This window comes from Eurytemora carolleeae, unplaced genomic scaffold, assembly GCF_000591075.1.
Source record: "Eurytemora carolleeae unplaced genomic scaffold, Eaff_2.0 scaffold542, whole genome shotgun sequence".
NCBI lineage: Eukaryota > Metazoa > Arthropoda > Copepoda > Calanoida > Temoridae > Eurytemora > Eurytemora carolleeae.
Window position 1 is genome coordinate 177,838 of NW_019396535.1, and position 19,732 is coordinate 197,569.

Sequence of the window (19,732 nt, forward strand, 5' to 3'; positions counted from 1 at the left end):
TGTGGAAGACGATGCCTGGCCGCGTTAAACAAGTTCCACAAGATTCAACAGAATGAGATAGAACAGATACGGGGCATAGTACTGATAAACATCTACACGTGTGAGATCGATATTGATTCTAGTTCTGAACCCTCTAGTATAAATAAGGTATAAGAAATATATATACTGGAAGTTATTTATGCGTTTTCATTTGAGTCTGACTCACGTCCTCTAACCCAATTAAATTTTTTTTAAAATTCCACTAACATTGCCCCCCAATTGTAAAAAATGCCTCAATTAAAAAATTAAAATTAATTTTTAGTTTTGCCTCCCAATTTAAATTTTTTAACCCCAAATGTCTTAGAAATGCACCCAATCTTTAAGGAATGCCCCTTATTAAAAAAAATTGCCCCCAAAATAATGATTCAAGAACTCATAATTACCCTAGCAAAAAAAAATTAAGGTTTGCTCCATACATATTTAGCCCCAAAATGAGAGTTGACATTTTTTGACTTTACCTAAATACCCATGTAGCCCCTCCTGTAGGTCTAAAACCGGGCTTTAATACTAACTACCTGAGTCCACATGTGCACACTGCCTGAATGACTACGTTTTCCTGTAACAAACTATATCTTTGTTTTGACACACTTTAAGTTGTCAGATTTGTTTAATATATCTTCATTTATTATTATCAGGTTAAAAATATTTCGATAAATTAATTGATTTGTTTTAATTCTTGGATTTCTTCAGGTTCAGGTTTATTCTCTTCTTCAGTTTTCCAGGCTCTTAGCTGGAATATTCTCATTCGTCTAAATACATATACAAAATATAGGGAGAGTAATAAAACAGGGATCATCAATGTTTTGACGAAATTTTCATAATTTCTATTTTGTTCGGATTGTAGACATACGTAAAATAAAATGTGAGGGAAAAATTCTAAAATATTTTTGGAACATACGTAAACCTATGTAAAAGCTTTATTATTTTAGGTTCAATAATTTGAATCAAGTGTTTTATCCCTAAAAAATCCGACCAACCCATTTTTTTGAAAAATTTAATTTTAGAAAAACTGTTGAGCAATGTTTATACTTTTGTTTTCTAAATTTTCATAAAAATTGAATGAGATATAACAAAATATATATGAGCCAATTATTTGCATTTTTGAAGTCATAATCGCGTTCTAATTGGTTATAATTTGATAATATTTTCTACAGATTTCCATGCTAATTTGTTTGCGCATTTTTTTTTTTGAAAATGCACCAATTTAAACAGAAGTGTAACATTCAAAAGCTATAAATTGTTAATAGAAAATATAAACCTAGTGTTAATGTTAAAAAATTAACCCAAAAAATGCCCATTGACCATCAAATTATTCATTTTAATCTGACGCATTTTAAATAAGAAAAAACAAATTTTGCTGAAATTAAAATGTTTGATTCTCCGACCACCCCATTCTGAAATGTTTTAGCATTGTTCCTTATTATACATTTGTTACCTGAAAATAGCATTTACTTGATCAATTGATTCCGGAAGTGATATTCCCTTCGTTTCCGGAACTAAAACACCAAGTATTATTAATTTACAAGAAAATGAATCGAATTTCAATTAAGTTTTTTTTTAAAAAGACATTGGAAAACTTTATAAAATGTCGTCTTGAATTTGAATTTGAAGCTGTCGAGTATTTTCCGCTCGCAGCTTCACAGGGTTATGTGTAATTTACTAAAACATATGTAAAATTTCTGTGGTGAAAATAAAAGTTTTTATCCGGAATATAAATGTTCTTTAATTATTTGGAAAGATAAAAAATAATTTCCCTGAAATACGTTGACAGCTTTATGTTTTTCGGCGCTAATTTACGTAACATTTTTTTCATATTTTCAGCGGAAAATCCCAGAAAAATCTTTAAGACGACATTTTAAAAATTCTTCCGATGTCCTATATTTTAATTCAACTGAATAATGTTCTAAGTCTTAGCGATTTTCTATGAATTCTACCAATTAAATTGTGCCTTTTTGAAACTTCAAAGATTGACACCATTAGGTTGAAAAGACACAGGGATTAGAAAATTTATGTTCTAAGAATTACGAATAAAAATTTAAAACAAATATGCATTTATGATATAATAACCTTACCAATTGTATGTTTTTGCAATGTAAACTTGCATTTACACTTTTAACAATAAAAATGCAAAGCTGAAAAACAGAAGCAAGGTATTTCATAGATAATGAAATTTAAAATAGTCCACATGCAACATGAAAGTAAACACCAGCTAGATGATGTAAAAACATACTAATTTAAAAATTTAATTTGAAAAATATAAAAATCGCACCTTTGTCGGAAAAAAATTGAACAGAGATCATGCAAATAAAATGAATATTATAAAGATACAAATAAAAAACTGCTAATTAAACAGTAAATATAAGAAGCATGTTCAATTTTTAAATTTAAAAGACGAAGCGAGAAGAAAAAAATCTACCTAATACAGCTGCAATAGTACCAATCACACCGAGAGAAACAAATACAACATATGGCAGTCTTTTATCAATACTATCCTAATAATAATATAGTATTAGATGATATGGCAGTCTTTTATCAATACTATCCTAAGAATAATATAGCATTATATGATATGGCAGTCTTTTATCAATACTATCCTAAGAATCATATAGTATTAGATGATATGGCAGTCTTTTATCAATACTATCCTAAGAATAATATAGTATTAGATGATATGGCAGTCTTTAACAATACTGTCTTAAGAATAATATAGTATTAGATGATATGGCAGTCTTTTTTATCAACACTGCCCTAAAACAAATACATCATATACCGGCCTTATATCAATACTGGTCTAAGAAAGGGTATTCAATTATGCCTATTATCTTTCTGTCGGAGATAACTACAGCCGTTTTTCATTGGTGTTCAGATTTATGAATTTTTTAAAGTAAATGATTTTTAAAATATTTTTTTTGCTATTTTTTATATTTTAAAAACTTACCATTTCCATAGTAAAAGGTGTGGTCATAGAGATCGTTAGAGAAACAACTACACTCAAGTTTATTCCAGTATTTCGTACACAAGTAGGGAACACCTTAGCACAATATCATAAACAGATGTTTTCGTAAAGTTTTTTAATAAACATTATCTTCCGAAAAATGAACATTTTGTGATCCACAAAGCTGTTGATTAAAATACATCATGTTATTAAATAAAAAGAGCTTATGTACAGTTTGTACAGTACAACTCTCAAAATTCCTTTTTGTTAATTGGACTACATTAAAATAAGAGCTGAAGGTCAAAAGTTGTCTTCGTATCCCACAATTGTAACTTGCATAGCACTTTTTCGTATAATATAAATTGAAGTGTTACCAGGGATACAAGGGATGCAAGGGATACAAGGGATACAAGATGCAAGGGATACAAGGGATACAATTGATACAAGGGATACAAGATAAAAGGGATACAAGGGACACAAGATAAAAGGGATACAAGGGACACAAGATGCAAAGGATACAAGGGATAAAAGGGATACAAGGGATACAAGGGATACATGGTATACAAGAGATACAAGAGATACAAGGAATACAAGGGCTACAAGGAATACAAGAGATACAAGGAATACAAGGTATACAAGGTATACAAGGGGTACTAGGAATACAAGGGATACAAGGGATACAAGGGATTCAAGGAATACAAGAGATACAAGGAATACAAGGGATACAAGGGATAAAAGAAACACAAGGGGTACATGAGATGCAAGAGATACAAGGGATACAAGGGATACGATTCACCGACAAAGGGTCAAACGACCCAGGGTCAAACGACACAGGGTCAAACGACACAGGGTCAAACGACACAGGGTCAAACGACACTGGGTCAAACGACAAAGGGTCAAAAGTGCGACAAAGGGTCAAACGACAAAAGGTCAAAATGATAAAAATATTTTTTGATTTGAATCATAGGAAACTCGCAATTTTAATCACAAAAATCCGCCAAACTTTTTTGAAGATTTAAAACTTTAGTCTGATTCTGGCTTCCATAATGGTCGGGTTGGCAATATAATTGACCATGTTGNATACAAGGGATACAATGGATACAAGGGATGTACGTACATATGATACAAGACATACAAGATACAAGATACAAGGGATACATGGGATAAAAGGTATACAAGGCATACCAGGGATACATTTGGTTCAAGGGATACTAGGGAAACAGCAAATATAAGTGTTACAAGGGATACACTTAAGTATCACACGGGAGACATGGGATACAGCAGATACATGGGATACAGCAGACACAAAGGAATACATTGTTACAAGGGATACAATAATTCAGGGAATAAAGAGAAGGGGTTTCCTACCTCTATAGATTGCACCCACATAATGAACCAAGCAATGTTACTCATTCCCTTGGCTGTAAGAGAGAGTCCGAAAACAGCATTTTCCATTCCCTCCAGGTTTATTATACACAGGTTTGCTAGGAAACAGCCTGAAAAATGAGTATCTAATAATGATTTTAGCAGTTGTACAATTGTACACTTTTTCTACTCACTATCCACTGAAAAAGTGTTTTTGGATTGATCCAGTTAATTGAGACAACAATTACACGGCTCTCATCGTGCATGACTGGATCTACAAAAAAACTTTTGGTCCATTTAAAACTTTGAAGCTTAACCAAGCAATCAGCGACTTTCGATCACCAGAGCTGAAAACTATCGAGATCAATGTTTGATCTCTTCTTTTCTTAATCTCCAGATTGATTAACTGATCGGGATTAAGGCTATCCCATTCTAAAGTTTTTATCTCTTTTACTTTTTCGTGTGATGTAACTTTCCTCAGCTTTAATTCAGGTCGAAATCTTTAAAAGCAAATCTATTATAAATGTGAAAGTATAATCTTTTTGTAAATCTAGGATTTAGATTAAACAGGGATTCCACTTTCAACGGATTTAAGGGAAAAAAAAGAATTTTAACACATTAAATCATTCCAGGACAGAGAAAACAATAGAAAAATAGATCATGAAAGATAAAAGATAGATAAATAATAAAAGCTAAATGGGCAGAAAAACAGCTGGATAGTGATGTAAGGGGTTGTGAACATTTTACTTCTTTGATGAAACTAGTTCTTAGCTGTTTAAACAAGTTACACTAACAGGTTTACATAAACCGGATTCGAGCTACATTGACTTAATAAACACTAATGGGGGTATACAAATGTTTGATCTCTTCTTTTCTTAATCTCCAGATTGATTAACCGATCGGGATTAAGGCTATCCCATTCTAAAATTTTTATCTCTTTTACTTTTTTTACTTAATAACAAACAATAATTGAGTTTCTGCTAAATTTTACTAATAAAGAAATTAAATATTTTTTTGCAGAAAACGTAGCTCATTTCTTAAAAAAAAGTAAAAGAAAATATGCTTAGGACTGATTGTTGTAAAAAAATGTAAAGAAATTGTTCATATTTTAGATTTAAAAAAAGAATAACTTTGTTCTTTTTTCTGGAATCTTTAAGGTTTTTGGACCTATACTTTCCAACATTTCAAAATTGTATCCAATAAAATTTTAGTTTAATTAAACTTTACGTAATATTTAGCTGACAAGAAAATACAAGGAAAAAACGCATTAAAAAAAAATAAAGTTTTTAATAAATGAACCTAACTATTTGCCTTCATGCACTACAGGCATATAGGATTATAATTACCATGTCTAATCTACTATATATCTTATAATTACCATGACTAATCTACTATATATCTTATGCCTTTTATCTAATATTAACTCTCTCTACTTGTCATACACCATGTCTATTATGTCTCCTGTTTAGTCTGTCTTGTGTCTGCTTGTCTATAATGTATTGACTCTGTCTTGTGTCTACCTGTGTTTTATGTATTGTGTCTGCTTGGTGTCTACCTGTCTATTATGCATTGTCTCTGTAAGGTGTTTTCCTGTTTATAATGTATTGTCTCTGTCTGGTGTCTACCTGATTATTATGTATTTTATCTGTCTATTGTCTACCTATCTATAATGTATTCTCTATAATGTCTTGTGTCTACCTGTCTATAATATATTGTCTCTGTCTAGTGTCTACCTGTTTATCATGTATTCATTATGTCTGGTGTCTACCTGATTTTAATATAATGTCTCTGTCTGGTGTCTACCTGTCTATAACGTATTGTCACTGTCTTTTGTTTACCTGTCTATAATATATTGTCATTGTCTGTCTATAATATATTGTCTCTGTCTGGTGTCTACCTGTCTATAATATATTGTCTCTGTCTGTTGTCTACCTGTCCATAATATAATGTCTCTGTCTGGTGTCTACCTGTCTATAACGTATTGTCACTGTCTTTTGTTTACCTGTCTATAATATATTGTCATTGTCAGTCTATAATACATTGTCTCTGTCTGTTGTCTACCTGTCCATAATATATTGTCTCTGTCTGGTGTCTACCTGTCTATAATATATTGTCTCTGTCTGGTGTCTACCTGTCTATAATATATTGTCTCTGTCCGGTGTCTACCTGTCTATTATATATTGTCCTATAAAGACTGATGGTAGTTCTGTGAGAGCAAGTAGTGCCTGGTTTAAAAACATATTCCCGGCTAAACAATTCTTATCAAAATCCATATTTATTGAAATAGCTTGCTTTGATTTGGTTTTTATATGATTAAAGGGACCGTACAAGTGTTTTCAGTGACCCTCAATATTGTACATATTTGATATGCGACTTTGTTTCATCAATAATTATAATTAGATATCCAATTATGTTTTGTTTTTAAAAACTATTTATTTTCATTAGTGGGTTCTCTACCAAAATGACTTTACCATGTCTTGTCTCGAAAAAAATAAATGAATAACAAAATTAAGGTTTGGAGAGTGTCGTTGTGTATAAGACACGCCTCTTTTTAAATGGAGGGTCAATTGAAATTAACACGACAGCCCCCCTTTAGATTTTAGACTTTTAAGCCAATATCGAAAATTAATTTGGTATGTTTACTTTATTTCAGATCTTATGTTTGCTTTACAATAACAAATTTGGAATTAGAGATTGGAACCTTTTGGATCTTTATATCCAATGTGGACACTTTTAATTTGGAGTTATAGTTGATGCATTGATCTCTAATCTCATCTTATCCAGACACGGTGGACTAAGCCAGTGGGGTCGGTCAAATAGGACTAGGATTAGGCCGGGTACTGTTAAAAGTCTGAACGCGCCATTGGAGTTGTCATAGTTAGCCCTCGCACGGCACTATGCCAAGAAAATTGACCCCTGTCGTATGTTAATCTGGTTAGGGCGACGTACTGTACCATAGGATCGGGTCAGTACACGCTGTTATCTGGCAGGCCAGTACAAACTGGGCAGGTCCTGTTCGAATTCAAATTTACTAGGGGGATAGGGTGCAAGTGCAGATCTATTGATTGATTTATTTCCTCTTGCATATTAAGATATTGAATTAAAATAAAAATTAGTTTATTCCTAAATTTTGTGCATTGAGAAGACCAGCAAAGTAGAAGTAATCATTAACTGAGTATAGTGTAGCCATACAAACTAGCAGACGTAATAAATTCCGTTCTTTAAACATAGAAACAACGCCTTAACAATAGAATTTTCAAATGTCGTTTTCATAAAAAGCTTGAAAATTGTTTTCACTTGAGACTTTAGATTATATTAAAGGGACTGTAAGCGTAATTTCAAGTGACTCTATATGCTATAAAGGCAAAGTCTAATTTGCAACGTTACCCTTGAAACCTTTATCTCATCAAAAATGTATAGAAAAGTATTACTTTTGTAAGTTTCCATTGCTTCTTATAAGCAATTGAAATGTACAATTCAATTTCACAGAGAAACCGGAAATGAAAAAAAAAAAAAATGTTATGAACCACAAAACTTACAACTAATTTAAACCATGATCAGACAAAGCTCTCAATGGTACCGCAGTAAATCGGGCATTGCCATCTTTCTATGGAGGGCCACTTGAAATTACCTTTAAATAGACCCTTTAGATTATGCAAAAAATTAGCAAATATTGACATTTAAACTTTTTTTCCTAATGTTTCTGTTTCTATATTTTCCTCTTCTCCCATCTTTTCAAGAAATTTCTAAACGTTTAAAAAATTATTTTGAATTATGATAAAATTTAATATTTTAGACTATAGAGGGTGTCGTAAACGAATTTAAGATTCTTTTATCCTTTTACAAAAATTTCTGGGAAAAAGTACTTTATAGGTAAATAAAAAAAAAAATTTAATTTTTACCTCCATTTCCGGAATTGGTTCATCTCCATTTACTCTCCTGACCGTATTTAATATTTCAGCAGCTCTAAATGAAGGAAACATTTTTATCCATTTTCGCTAACATTGATTTACAGTTTATTAATATTTTTTTTCGGTAATACAGTGATATCCAAAATACTTTGGAGTAGGAAGTCGACTTTTAGACTCAAGTTATGACTTTAAACTTTTCATTGAACATAAGACACAGTATTTGTACAATTTAAACAGAACAATTTCACTTAATAAGTGATTTTATAGCTTACTATATACTAAAGCTTTTTCCTTTGTGACAACATCAAATGCTCTTTAGTATTGCAGTAATGTCGTCTTCCTATTCTACAGTTTTCTGGTTATCACTTTATTCAATTACAAACGGAAACCCGAGGTATATGGTTTGCTGATATAAGCTAATTATGCAGTGATAGCTTTGCGATAATTATTTTGATGAAAAGGCGAGGCCAAATCTAAACATTATTTTATCATAATCTATATAATAAAACAAGACATTCGTATATATGTTCCCTCTGGCCGGCCAAACGGCTTGACCGAATGGGCTGACATTTTTTGTGGACACTCTCATGGGTAGCCTGAGGGTGACAAAGGCTAAATTTTTTTCCACGTGCAACGCCGCCGTGCCCTTCAACTAGTTTCTACATAAAATTTTACAACCTGCCATATTTCTTCTGGCAGTACAGCAGTCTTGGGCTTTCTGGTACAAACGGGTACATGAGGGCTGTACATAACATGATCAAAACTCTTATTAAAAACAACAAAAACAAAATTAAAAGCAAAAACTAAGTTGAGAGTGTCTATTAATTAAGATGTTCTGCATTTTAGATTTTATCGTGTTTTTTGGTCTGATTTTTTTACAGGGTCACCCACAATTTCAAAAAAGATGAGACTTTAAAGACCGACTGTACGGAATTTTTCTTTTCTCTTTCCTCGATCATTCTTAAAAGTTTTAAATGACTGCTAGCTTTCTTCGCCAAAAAACTTTAGACATTATGATGAAGAATTTTTTGACGACTTACGCCAAAATATCGTCAGAATTTAAAAGTTTGAGGTCGTCATTAACGTCTCCTCTTTTGTGGATAACACTGCATACAAATTATTCTTTAATAAAGATCGAATATAATTTTATATATCAGGAGGCTGAATTTAAAGAATATGAGTCGCGGCTTTAATATATTTGGTTCCACTTAAAATTGTATTCAATGTTTTAAGTTTTAAGCCGGCGCTCAATTGAAACCGGTTTTACCGGATTTAAGACGCGGCTCAAATTCATTAGATTCGGACAAGGTTATTAATCAGATTATCTTATTTATAAAAATTTCAATAGAAACGATATAAATTTATTTTTTTGTTGTAAAGATAAATTAAAAGCCATTAATTGGAAGGACTAAAAAATTTAATTTTTTTTTTAAATGAGAAATTCTTAATGTCTTTTACAATTGGTTTGATTTTCTATTAATTAAAATAAATATTGAGTTAAGTTTCCTACTGTAAGATGAACTAGAGTAACACTAACCCCCAGTGTATACCATTCCTTGACATACTCAGCTGAAACAAAACAGTTTTATTGTTTTTAGCATTAGCAGCATTTAGCTTTTAGAGGGGAGGAAGGCAGCCACTTATATAAATTAAAATAGCCGAAATCTCCTCCGAGCCACCTCCAAATGCTAATTTTCTTTTATTTTTTGTTTCTTATTCAAATAAAAAGTTAAACATCTTAGGAAGCCATGCGAGGATGTGAAATTTTGAGATCTTTGAATTCATTTGAGACATATGGTCGGCAAGCTTCTTTCACATATATGATTCTTGAAACAATGACCATTTCCTAGTAGGAATTCCAAAATGTGGTCTGCCCTCTTTATTGATATTTTCGTTCAGGTTTTATTTTAATTAAATCAAACCAAAATTGTCGAAATGCGAACAAAATTCTTCATATCTCCGGTAATATTGAAAGCACTCAACGACAGACCACATTTTGGAGATGCCCGGACTAGGATTATATTGGGACTATTAACTTTACTCTAATATTTGGTTTACGAATAAATGCCGCAAATTATTTCAAAAATCAAAGACGACCTTCACGTCGTCATGCTACTCTCATGTTTCGTGGAACACCCTACGTACAATCTAAGATTTTATCGTAGAAAAAAGAATTTACCGAGGAAAGGAAAGGTTGACATCGCTGCAACCCACCAAACCCAACCAGATATAAAAGCAAACTTTCTCCCTCGCTCATTGCAGAATTCAGTTACCAATGTGTACCTGAATAATTGGACAAATTAAAACATAGATGTCGCAAAATCTTAAAAAAGAAAAAAATGAATAATTTTAAAAATCAATCTCGATTGTTTGTATTAAAGTTAAAAACCATGGGAAAGGTAAAGTTAACCCTATCCCTGCTGGGGTACTTGAAAACCAGGATATGCTGGGGGGGTCAATTTGACCCCCCCCCTCTCTAAATCCCATGTTTTATGTCCAAATATGACGAATGATACATCATTAGAAAGCTCTTGTGCTCTACTTTTAGAATCTGCAAAAAAATTAAAACTTATGTTATTTGATCTAAGAGAATTCATATTTCATAAGGATAATCAGGACATAACAGTTATTGTAATTTGTAATGACGAGAACAAACGTACTCTAAATATCTTATGATCAAAGTTTAAAGGTATATGATTTGATGAAGAGGATTTCTTTTCCACTTTTTTACTGATTATTTCTGTAGATTGTAAGGAGCCGGTTAAAATTTAAATCTAAAAATTGACAGTTTTTAATGTTTGAGACAAGAGTAGACATCTGTGTCATATTTGTCATATTTACAGCGGAAACTAGTATTTGGGTCAAGGACCGGGACTTCAGTCTTTATAAATAGAAATCAAAATAAATGAATTTTAAAGGGATTGTACGCATTATTTAAGATTAAAGTACAGAAAAGTGACTGCAAACCTACCGTACCCAGCCCTGACCGTAACCCAACCGGCTCTGACTGTAACCTACCCAGCTCTGACTTAACCTACCCGGCTCTGACTGTAACCAACCCGGCTCAGACTGGAACCTAAACAGCTCTGACGGGAACCTACCTGACTCTCATGTAGCCTACCTGGCTCTCATTGGAACCTACCCGGCTCTGACTGAAACCTAACCGGCACTGACTGAAACCTAACCGGCACTGACCGAAACCTTCCCGTCTCTGACTGGAACCTACCCGGCTTTGACTGGTACCTACACGGCTCTGACTGGAACCTACCTGACTCTGACTGTAACCTACCCGGCTCTGACTATAGCCTACCCGGCTCTGACTAGAACCTAGCCGACTCTGACTGTAACCTACCCGGCTCTGACTAGAACCTACCTGACTCTGACTAAAGCCTACCCGGCTCTGACTCGAACCTACTTGACTCTGACTATAGCCTACCTGGCTCTAACTAAAACCTAGCCGACTCTGACTGTAACCTACCCGGCTCTGACTGGAACCTACCTGACTCTGACTATAGCCTACCCGGCTCTGACTCGAACCTACTTGACTCTGACTATAGCCTACCTGGCTCTAACTAAAACCTAGCCGACTCTGACTGTAACCTACCCGGCTCTGACTGGAACCTACCTGACTCTGACTAAAGCCTACCCGGCTCTGACTCGAACCTACTTGACTCTGACTATAGCCTACCTGGCTCTAACTAAAACCTAGCCGGCTCTGACTGGAACCTACCCGGCTCTGACTGTAACCTACCCGGCTCAGACTGGAACCTACCCGGTTCTGACTGGAACCTACCCGGCTCTGACTGTAACCTACACTGCTCTGATTGTAACCTACCCGGCTCTGACTATAGCCTACCCGGCTCTGACTAGAACATAGCCAGCTCTGACTGGAACCTACCCCGCTCTGACTGGAACCTACCCGGCTCTGACTCCTACAGGGAAGAAGTTGGTCCCGAGTGCTGTGAGAGCGAGGAAAAGATAATAATGATCTGTCACATGGAAAGATATTAATCTAAAATTATTCAAACAATTATTTATTTTACTTTGTTTGATACTCCATGAAACTCATCTCGCCCCCTCCCTGACACTTCGAGGGGGGGTGGGAGAAGGGGGGGGGGGTACAATTTGTACTTCTATTCCCCATCTAAATTAACTTCTTTACGACTCTGAAACTTGTACTAAACATTACTTTCAAACTTTGAAGGTAATTGATTGTATAAAATTTTACAAAACAAAAAGGGTTTCTCATATTTAAGACCAAATCCCAGGTCATCGAGTGCATGCTAATTAAATAAGCATTTTAACATGTTCTCTCAAATTATTTAAAAAGAAAAAACGACATTGACAAAATTTGTTGTTCTTGTTCAATCTGATTAGAAAAAATTTAAGAAGAAAGGAATTAAGTCTTTGCCACAAAGTAAAATTTTCCTATCGTTATAACTTTGCAACCCAATGTCGTAGACCTTAGATATTTCAAACATATATGAATTCTGGTAGATCAAATAATTTGAGTTTGAAATATCGCACTTTACACTATCCAGTTGCAGAGACTTTGGGTTTTACAAATCTGAGTTTGTGACAAAAACTCATTTCCTTTTCATATATTTTGATTGAAAAATCCAAAACTGCCAGCACATAATATAGATTAGTATACAATCAACTATACCTGAAAACCATTGATATAATGTTGGTGATATGAACGGTAGCTCGTCTACCGATCTTATCAACGATCTGACCGAAGATGATTGAATTCAGGATACTACCAACAGCTGAATATAAATCAATTAAAGATCCCTTCACCCCTGACTGGGTATGATTACCTTGTGGGATATCAAGTAAGGATTGAATTAATCTGTAGATCTCTACATTTTGATAGTTCCCAGCTCTGGTTATATTTGAAATAATCAATTAATAAAAACCTGTTGCGGTGATAACACTGGCTCCTCGCAAACTCTGAAATAATATTTAAAACAAATAAAATTCATCTAACATTTAACTTGAAACTTTTACAGTGATAACCACATTACAAAGCAAATAGTTTTACTATACACATATTAAATCACTAATTAAGTGAAATAGGACTTCTTACATTGCACAATTGCTGTGTCCTGTGGTCATCGGACAATTGAAAGTCATAAGCGAAGTATAAAAGTCGTTTTCCTATTTAGAGTTTTCTGGTTCTCACAGTATTAATATTTAACACAAAACTATAAGTATAAAAATTGTCACTTTGTGAGAGAGAAAATTTTCTGAAAATGAAAACAGGTATTTTATCTAAAATATTTGATTGGTTTACTATAGATGCAAAGCAGATTCATTTTATAAACAGTTTCTGCACGACAACAACACATACGTTAAATAAAGAAAAAAAAGAGAAATCAGAGCCTACTGATTTATTGTTTACAACACTGATTACCAGAAAACTCTGGAATAGAAAGTCGACTTTTAAACTCAAGTTATGAGTTATGACTTTAAATAGAATATGGGGATTGATTCTGTTGGAATTGAAAATAAATTAACAAGAGCTATATCTGGTTTTTGAATTATACCTGATCACATATCCAGTTGTGTTGAACTGGGAGAGAGTACAGATAGTTCTCATGTGATGTATTGTACTGTATAATACCCTGGAGATNTGGACACTTCTCCTCTCCTACCCATAGTTCTCATGTGATGTATTGTACTGTATAATACCACCTCCACATACATCCCCTGTACTTGGACACTTCTCCTCTCCTACATAGTTCTCATGTGATGTATTGTACTGTATAATACCACATCCACATATATCCCCTGTCGTTGTCGTATATATCAATACAATGAAGACAAAATTTCGATTTAAGTTTTTGATATCTGTCAAGCCTTTAAGCAGCATTGATACACATATAAACATTGAAACAAAGATAGATGTCAATTTACAGATTAAATTTGTTTATTTGTAATTGGAAAAAAAGCTTGGTAGAAATCAAAACTGAAATAGAAAAGTCGTCTTCATGTAATTATTATGAACGCCGACGACTGCAGATATTCACTAAAATATTGGCAAATTGAGAAAAACAATGATATCCCTGGCAATTTTGGTCTTCAAAGGTTTTTAAGTTACAGTCAGTAATCAGGCATATATTATTCTGATCGAATGGAGGGTTAATTGGCATACCGTATAGCACAGATAGACAGTCATGATAATGATGCTTACAATTTCAAAGATCTTCGTTATCTGTCTAGCAAAACGATCACTCAAGCATTCTTTTATAAGTTCTTACCTAGGCTGCAATACCAGTCGGGTGGATCGCTGTTACAAAAAATCAGATTAGAAATAACAAGGAAAAATAAAAATATTTCAAAATTATGGAGAGAAAATAGAAAATTAGAAAAAACAGAATAAATAAACCATAAAAAAGAATGAAAGATTTAAAAGGTATGAAGAAAAAGAAATACAAATGATGAATGATTCATTGGTGTATAAAAACTGATTTATTTTCCTAACTATGTATATAAGTTGAAGAAAAGAAAGAGCCCCTAGAATTGCAACAATAGTCTGAATCAATTACACACTGTAACAGTTAACAAGGAGGGACTTACTTTTATTTAATTTTAATTGACATAGTTAGTTTCATCAAACTGAGATTATTTTTTAATTTGAATTTAAAGGTTGGAACCCTTAATAGCACTAATCATTATTTTGTATTTCGATGGATTAAATTAAATCATTTTAGACATTTTGAGAGGTTTTCCAAATTAGTGTCTGCTTTCGATCCCATTGAGAATACGTAAAAATACAAGTCAGCTGTTTACACGGGGTTAGCGCTTAATCGTTTCAAATTAAAATTGGCGACCTGCAACAAAAAAATTTCCATCTCGGGCAATATTTTTTTAATAAACAGTGATAGCCAGAAAATTTTGGAATAAGAGAAACCAATTATAGCAATAATCAATGTATTTTATTTTATTAAACACTTCATAAGTCACTAATCTAGTGAAATGGGTTTGTTTAAACTGGACCATTGCTGTGTCTCATGCTCATTGAATTTTTAAAATTATGACTTGATTCTACAAGTCGTCTTTCTATTTTAGAGTTTTCTGGTTATCACTGTAATTTGATCATTGATCACACTTGTTGAATGTTATATGAGTGTGTGTCCCTGAAACACCCAGATTTGAAAATGCTGAAATTTTCCGAATCCAAGCAGAGTATCAAGGTCAGGGTAAATCTATAGATAGGGAAATATAATATAAAAGGTAAGATAAATATGGAGATAAAAATAAAAATATAAAATAAAGATGAAAATATAGAATAAAAATAAAAATATTAAACAATGATAAATATGTGAAAGTTTGTCACTTAATGATTGATCGTCAAAATAATTAATCCTTGCTGTCAAAATAATTAATCCTTGCTGTCAAAATAATTAATCCTTGCTGTCAAAATAATTAATCCTTGCTGTCAAACTAATTAATCCTTGCTGTCAAAATAATTAATCCTTGCTGTCAAAATAATTAATTCTTGCTGTCAAAATAGTTAATCCTTGCTGTCAAAATAATTAATCCTTGCTGTCAAAATAATTAATCCTTGCTGTCAAACTAATTAATCCTTGCTGTCAAAATAATTAATCCTTGCTGTCAAAATAACAATCAGTTTTTGTAGATTTAAAAATAATTTTACCAATTTTACAATGGTTGGCGAATATATCAATACATTGAAGACACATTTTGTAATTAGGTTTTGATTGCTTTATTCGAATTACAAGTTTACAAGACATTAAAGAGAAGCTTTTTTAATTGACAGCTTCTCTTTGTTTCCATGTTATTGTACAGCCATGCTGTTTTGAAGCTTGATATGAATCAAAATTGAAATTAAAAGTTGTCTTTTTAGTTCTGATATTTGCAACGACGACTGTATTGGATGTAAAAATGTTTTTTCAAATTAAATATTATGATTATATTATATTTAAAAATGTCTGTTTCTTGCAATTTTGAAAAAATTATGAGTTTTTGCAATTATTTTACCTTCTCCAAAGATCCATGTCTATGCATTTTGAAATTTTAGTCAAATTCACCAGACTTTACATAACAGACAGCACAAGCTTAGTATAGTTTATCAAACTGTGCTTTCTAATCATTAAATTGAAGTTTATTATCTTTAAGTAAACAAATTGCCACGCATTATCTGCAATATGTCAAAAATGTCAACAATGTCTTTGTAGATATACAGCCAATCAAATTAAAAAAAATCAGAAAAAAAAGAATTTCTTTTAGTATTGTCAAACAAAACTTTCTCCAAATAAGAAAATTAAAAAAAATAGGCTTTAAATAAAATTTATCATCACCCTTGTTTAAAGTACGATGTAAGCGACCACAAAGTGACAAAAGGTCGCGCTTTTTTAAAATCAAATTTTAACAGGGGTCATTCTTAAACACAAACGATAATTTTTTAAAACTATTTTCTCCGATTTGACTAAAATTTATACACAGCAAAGTATTAGAATAAACAAACATATTCTTTTTTATGGTGGGATCTTTGCGGTCGAAGTGAGAGAGAAACCAACCTTTTTTATTAGAAAAAGACTAAAAATTTCAAATTGAAAAAAAAAATTACAATGGTCATTTATAACATTTTTGATTTTGATTCTTTCACTGTGTTCATGCATGTGATATGTAAAAATTAAAGTTAAATAATATTTTCAAATGAAATTGTTTTAGTTTTTAATGGAAATTAAATAAGACTTCTTTAAATAACATTTAGAGGTGAGAACTTTTGTTAATCTTTAACGCTTGATCTGGATATTCAATGTGGACACTTTTAAATACCCTTTAATTAGAGTTATCTCTGTAGGGTATGAGCTGTAACCACAACAGGATATCAAGAAAGGAATTTAAAAAATCCGTAGATCTGATTTAAATGAAGAGCAGGGTATGACAACAACGAGATTTACTGGGGTAAGCGATTGTATCAATATAATGAAGACGACGTTTAATTTCGATTTTGATTTATTTCCAGCTTTCAAATAGCTCGGATACACAAAAACATGAAAGCAAAGAGAATCTATCTTGAAAAAATCTTCTCTTTAATTAAAAGCTTGTCAACATTTAAAATTGAAATAAAAGATTGCCTTCATTATATTGATAAAATGGCCCACCACCGTATCAAAGAGTAGATTAAATTTATCCGTGCATAGATCTGTTTTAGATGGATATCATAACGCTTGAATTGATCCCAGAACAAAACTTTTTATGAGTCTGCACACTTCTCATGAGGACTTTAACGCGTGTCGGGATTAATTTACGATAATTCTGAAAATGCATAACCAAAATTTTGAATGGTCCTTCCTAACATGAAAATAAAAACAATGAATAGATTGTGTTTGTACGGGCCCCGCCCCGCCTACATTAAAGCTTTGTTGTTCTTGCAAATCTCATTGACGACATGACAATAGTTTCGCAATATTGTTTATTGTTACCCTTTTTTTAGCATTGTATAATTTTTAACTACTATGCTCTGAATCACGGTTCCTTGTTACACGTAACAATAGAATATGTCGATATCATAAAGTGTGAGAATTTTTATTGTGACTTATTTTCAAATTTTCTGTTAACACACTTGGAACGTAATTTGTTGAATTTGATCTAGGTAGCTGAACTGTCCACTGCCGGTTCAGCGACCTCTATAATTTATTAAATTTGGTCCAAAACTCAGAAATTCTCTAGTTTATATTCGTAGCTAGTTGAACCACTTCTCTAGAACCTAAACTGGTGACAACAATAGCATGACATCCTACAATGCATTTTCGTATTTTGTCGCGATTTTAAGTAATATCAAGTTATTTTGTATTTCCATTTTCCTTGTGTTCAGTTTTATGCTTGAACCCACTAGGTTCAGCAGCTTTATCTCCTCCCTCTCGGCTCTCTTCAACACTAGGTTCAGCAGCTTTATCTCCTGCCCCTCGGCTCTCTTCAACACTAGATTCAGCAGCTTTATCTCCTCCATCTCGGCTCTCTTCAACACTAGGTTCAGCAGCTTTATCTCCTCCCCCTCGGCTCTCTTCAACACTAGGTTCAGCAGCTTTATCTCCTCCCCCTCGGCTCTCTTCAACACTAGGTTCAGCAGCTTTATCTCCTCCCTCTCGGCTCTCTTCAACACTAGGTTCAAAAGCTTTATTTCCTCCATCTCGGCTCTCTTCAACATTAGGTTCAGCAGCAGGAACAGCTTTATCTCCTCCCACACGGCTCTCTTTAACACTAGGTTCAGCAGCAGGAACAGCTTTATCTCCTCCCACGCGGTTCTCTTTAACACTAGGTTCAGCAGCTTTATCTCCTCCCCCTCGGCTCTCTTCAACACTAGGTTCAGCAGGTTTATCTCCTCCATCTCGGCTCTCTTCAACATTAGGTTCAGTAGCAGGAACAGCTTTATCTCCTCCCACGCGGCTCTCTTTAACACTTCTATCATCAGATTTTAACCCGTGTTTGATCGCTTGAAATATAATATCATCGTTTATAATCTCAGAAATATTATTGTCCTTTTCTTCCGCTATTGAAACTTCACTTAGCTTTGACATGTTAAGGACTTTATTATGATTATTGCATCTTAGTAAACATTTTAAGGCCTGAAAATACAATTTATCTTAATTCTAATATGAATTATAAAAGATTAAGAACTATAAAGTTGCAAAAACAAACAATTATCTTTTAAGTGGCAAAAATTCAATTACAATTAATAATTTTTTATTTTTAATTAAAATTTTTGGTGGAAGGGTGAGGGGGGGGGCTAAAAATCCTTGGTATTTGATAATGATAATCTCATTATAAGTTATCATTTTATTTATTGGCCACATACTTTTCTGTTACAACTTGAGTAAATTTCAAAATTTTTGTCTCTTAACTTTATTTTTATTTGTTCAAAAAGTATGTCAAAATCTACCGTTTTTTGTATTTGTTTACATGGTTACAGCTGTTAGTTTAAGGGTTGTTTTTTTCCTTTGAAATTTTGGAAAATTATTTTTTTCGACTTGGTTCGTACTAAAATATAATAATTATTAGTAAAAAAAAGATGGTGAAAAAACAGAAATTTCAGTCTATGATAACAGATCATGTTTAACAATTCTAAATTTTGTGATTTTTACATACTTTAATGAACAAGCTAATTTTTCGGGGAAATGGGAATTATGGAATTAGAAATAACATATCGGGACTTGGGGTGCTCGCTGCTAGGAATAAAGAATATTAATAATATTTAAAAAATAGTTTCAAACTCAAGCTTCAAAGCGCATACAATTCCACTATTTTGAAAATTGAATATTTTGAAACTGAAAGATATTTTTATTTGAATTTTCTTAATTATGTAGAAAAAGCAGAAGAACTGGAAGGAATATTGGGTTAACAATAATACNCCCCCCCCCACCTCACTGAACATGCTTCTGCTGTCCTGCGGACTGAATATTTGACTGTTGAGGGTACAATTATTGATGTATTAACCACTTGATAGTGT

General features: G+C 32.8%; 2 protein-coding genes across 5 annotated transcripts in view; both read right to left on the bottom strand.

The window, feature by feature from the left end:
- Positions 1–18,866, bottom strand: part of LOC111705016 (organic cation transporter 1) — a 19,396-nt gene extending 530 nt beyond the window's left edge. The window contains exons 1-17 of one of the 4 annotated variants that reach the window (XM_023477445.1): positions 18,410–18,864; positions 18,090–18,319; positions 15,393–15,461; positions 14,733–14,788; positions 14,514–14,542; positions 13,947–13,986; positions 13,800–13,878; positions 13,170–13,203; positions 12,917–13,019; positions 12,170–12,262; positions 10,430–10,533; positions 9,757–9,819; positions 8,929–8,992; positions 8,242–8,305; positions 8,034–8,085; positions 7,463–7,579; positions 6,506–6,587 (exon numbers count right to left, since the gene is read on the bottom strand). In XM_023477445.1, coding sequence (XP_023333213.1) covers positions 6,506–6,587; positions 7,463–7,579; positions 8,034–8,085; positions 8,242–8,305; positions 8,929–8,992; positions 9,757–9,819; positions 10,430–10,533; positions 12,170–12,262; positions 12,917–13,019; positions 13,170–13,203; positions 13,800–13,878; positions 13,947–13,986; positions 14,514–14,542; positions 14,733–14,788; positions 15,393–15,461; positions 18,090–18,319; positions 18,410–18,803 — 1,673 coding nt within the window. In that variant the 5' untranslated portion in view covers positions 18,804–18,864. Of the gene's footprint in view, positions 1–6,505; positions 6,588–7,462; positions 7,580–8,033; positions 8,086–8,241; positions 8,306–8,928; positions 8,993–9,756; positions 9,820–10,429; positions 10,534–12,169; positions 12,263–12,916; positions 13,020–13,169; positions 13,204–13,799; positions 13,879–13,946; positions 13,987–14,513; positions 14,543–14,732; positions 14,789–15,392; positions 15,462–18,089 lie in introns of all 4 variants that reach the window. The other 3 variants (XM_023477444.1, XM_023477443.1, XM_023477446.1) reach the window with 3 other exon arrangements.
- LOC111705018 (solute carrier family 22 member 21) lies at positions 628–4,495 on the bottom strand. Its single transcript, XM_023477447.1, has 5 exons — positions 4,343–4,495; positions 2,978–3,070; positions 2,456–2,531; positions 1,475–1,535; positions 628–788 (listed from the first exon to the last, which is right to left on the bottom strand). The coding sequence occupies exons 1-5, from the start codon at positions 4,427–4,429 to the stop codon at positions 695–697; spliced, it is 411 nt and encodes a 136-aa protein (XP_023333215.1). The 5' UTR covers positions 4,430–4,495; the 3' UTR covers positions 628–694.
- Positions 18,867–19,732: the final 866 nt, after the last annotated feature.

Bases quoted from the DNA above. Each gene is read 5' to 3' on its own strand.
- LOC111705018 (XM_023477447.1), bottom strand. From the start codon at position 4,429: ATGGAAAATGCTGTTTTCGGACTCTCTCTTACAGCCAAGGGAATGAGT. The intron at 3,071-4,342 runs GTAGGAAACCCC...TATTGTGCTAAG, and splicing joins TGTGGGTGCAATCTATAGAG to GTGTTCCCTACTTGTGTACG. The intron at 789-1,474 runs GTAACAAATGTA...ATATGTATTTAG, and splicing joins CAAGTAAATGCTATTTTCAG to ACGAATGAGAATATTCCAGC.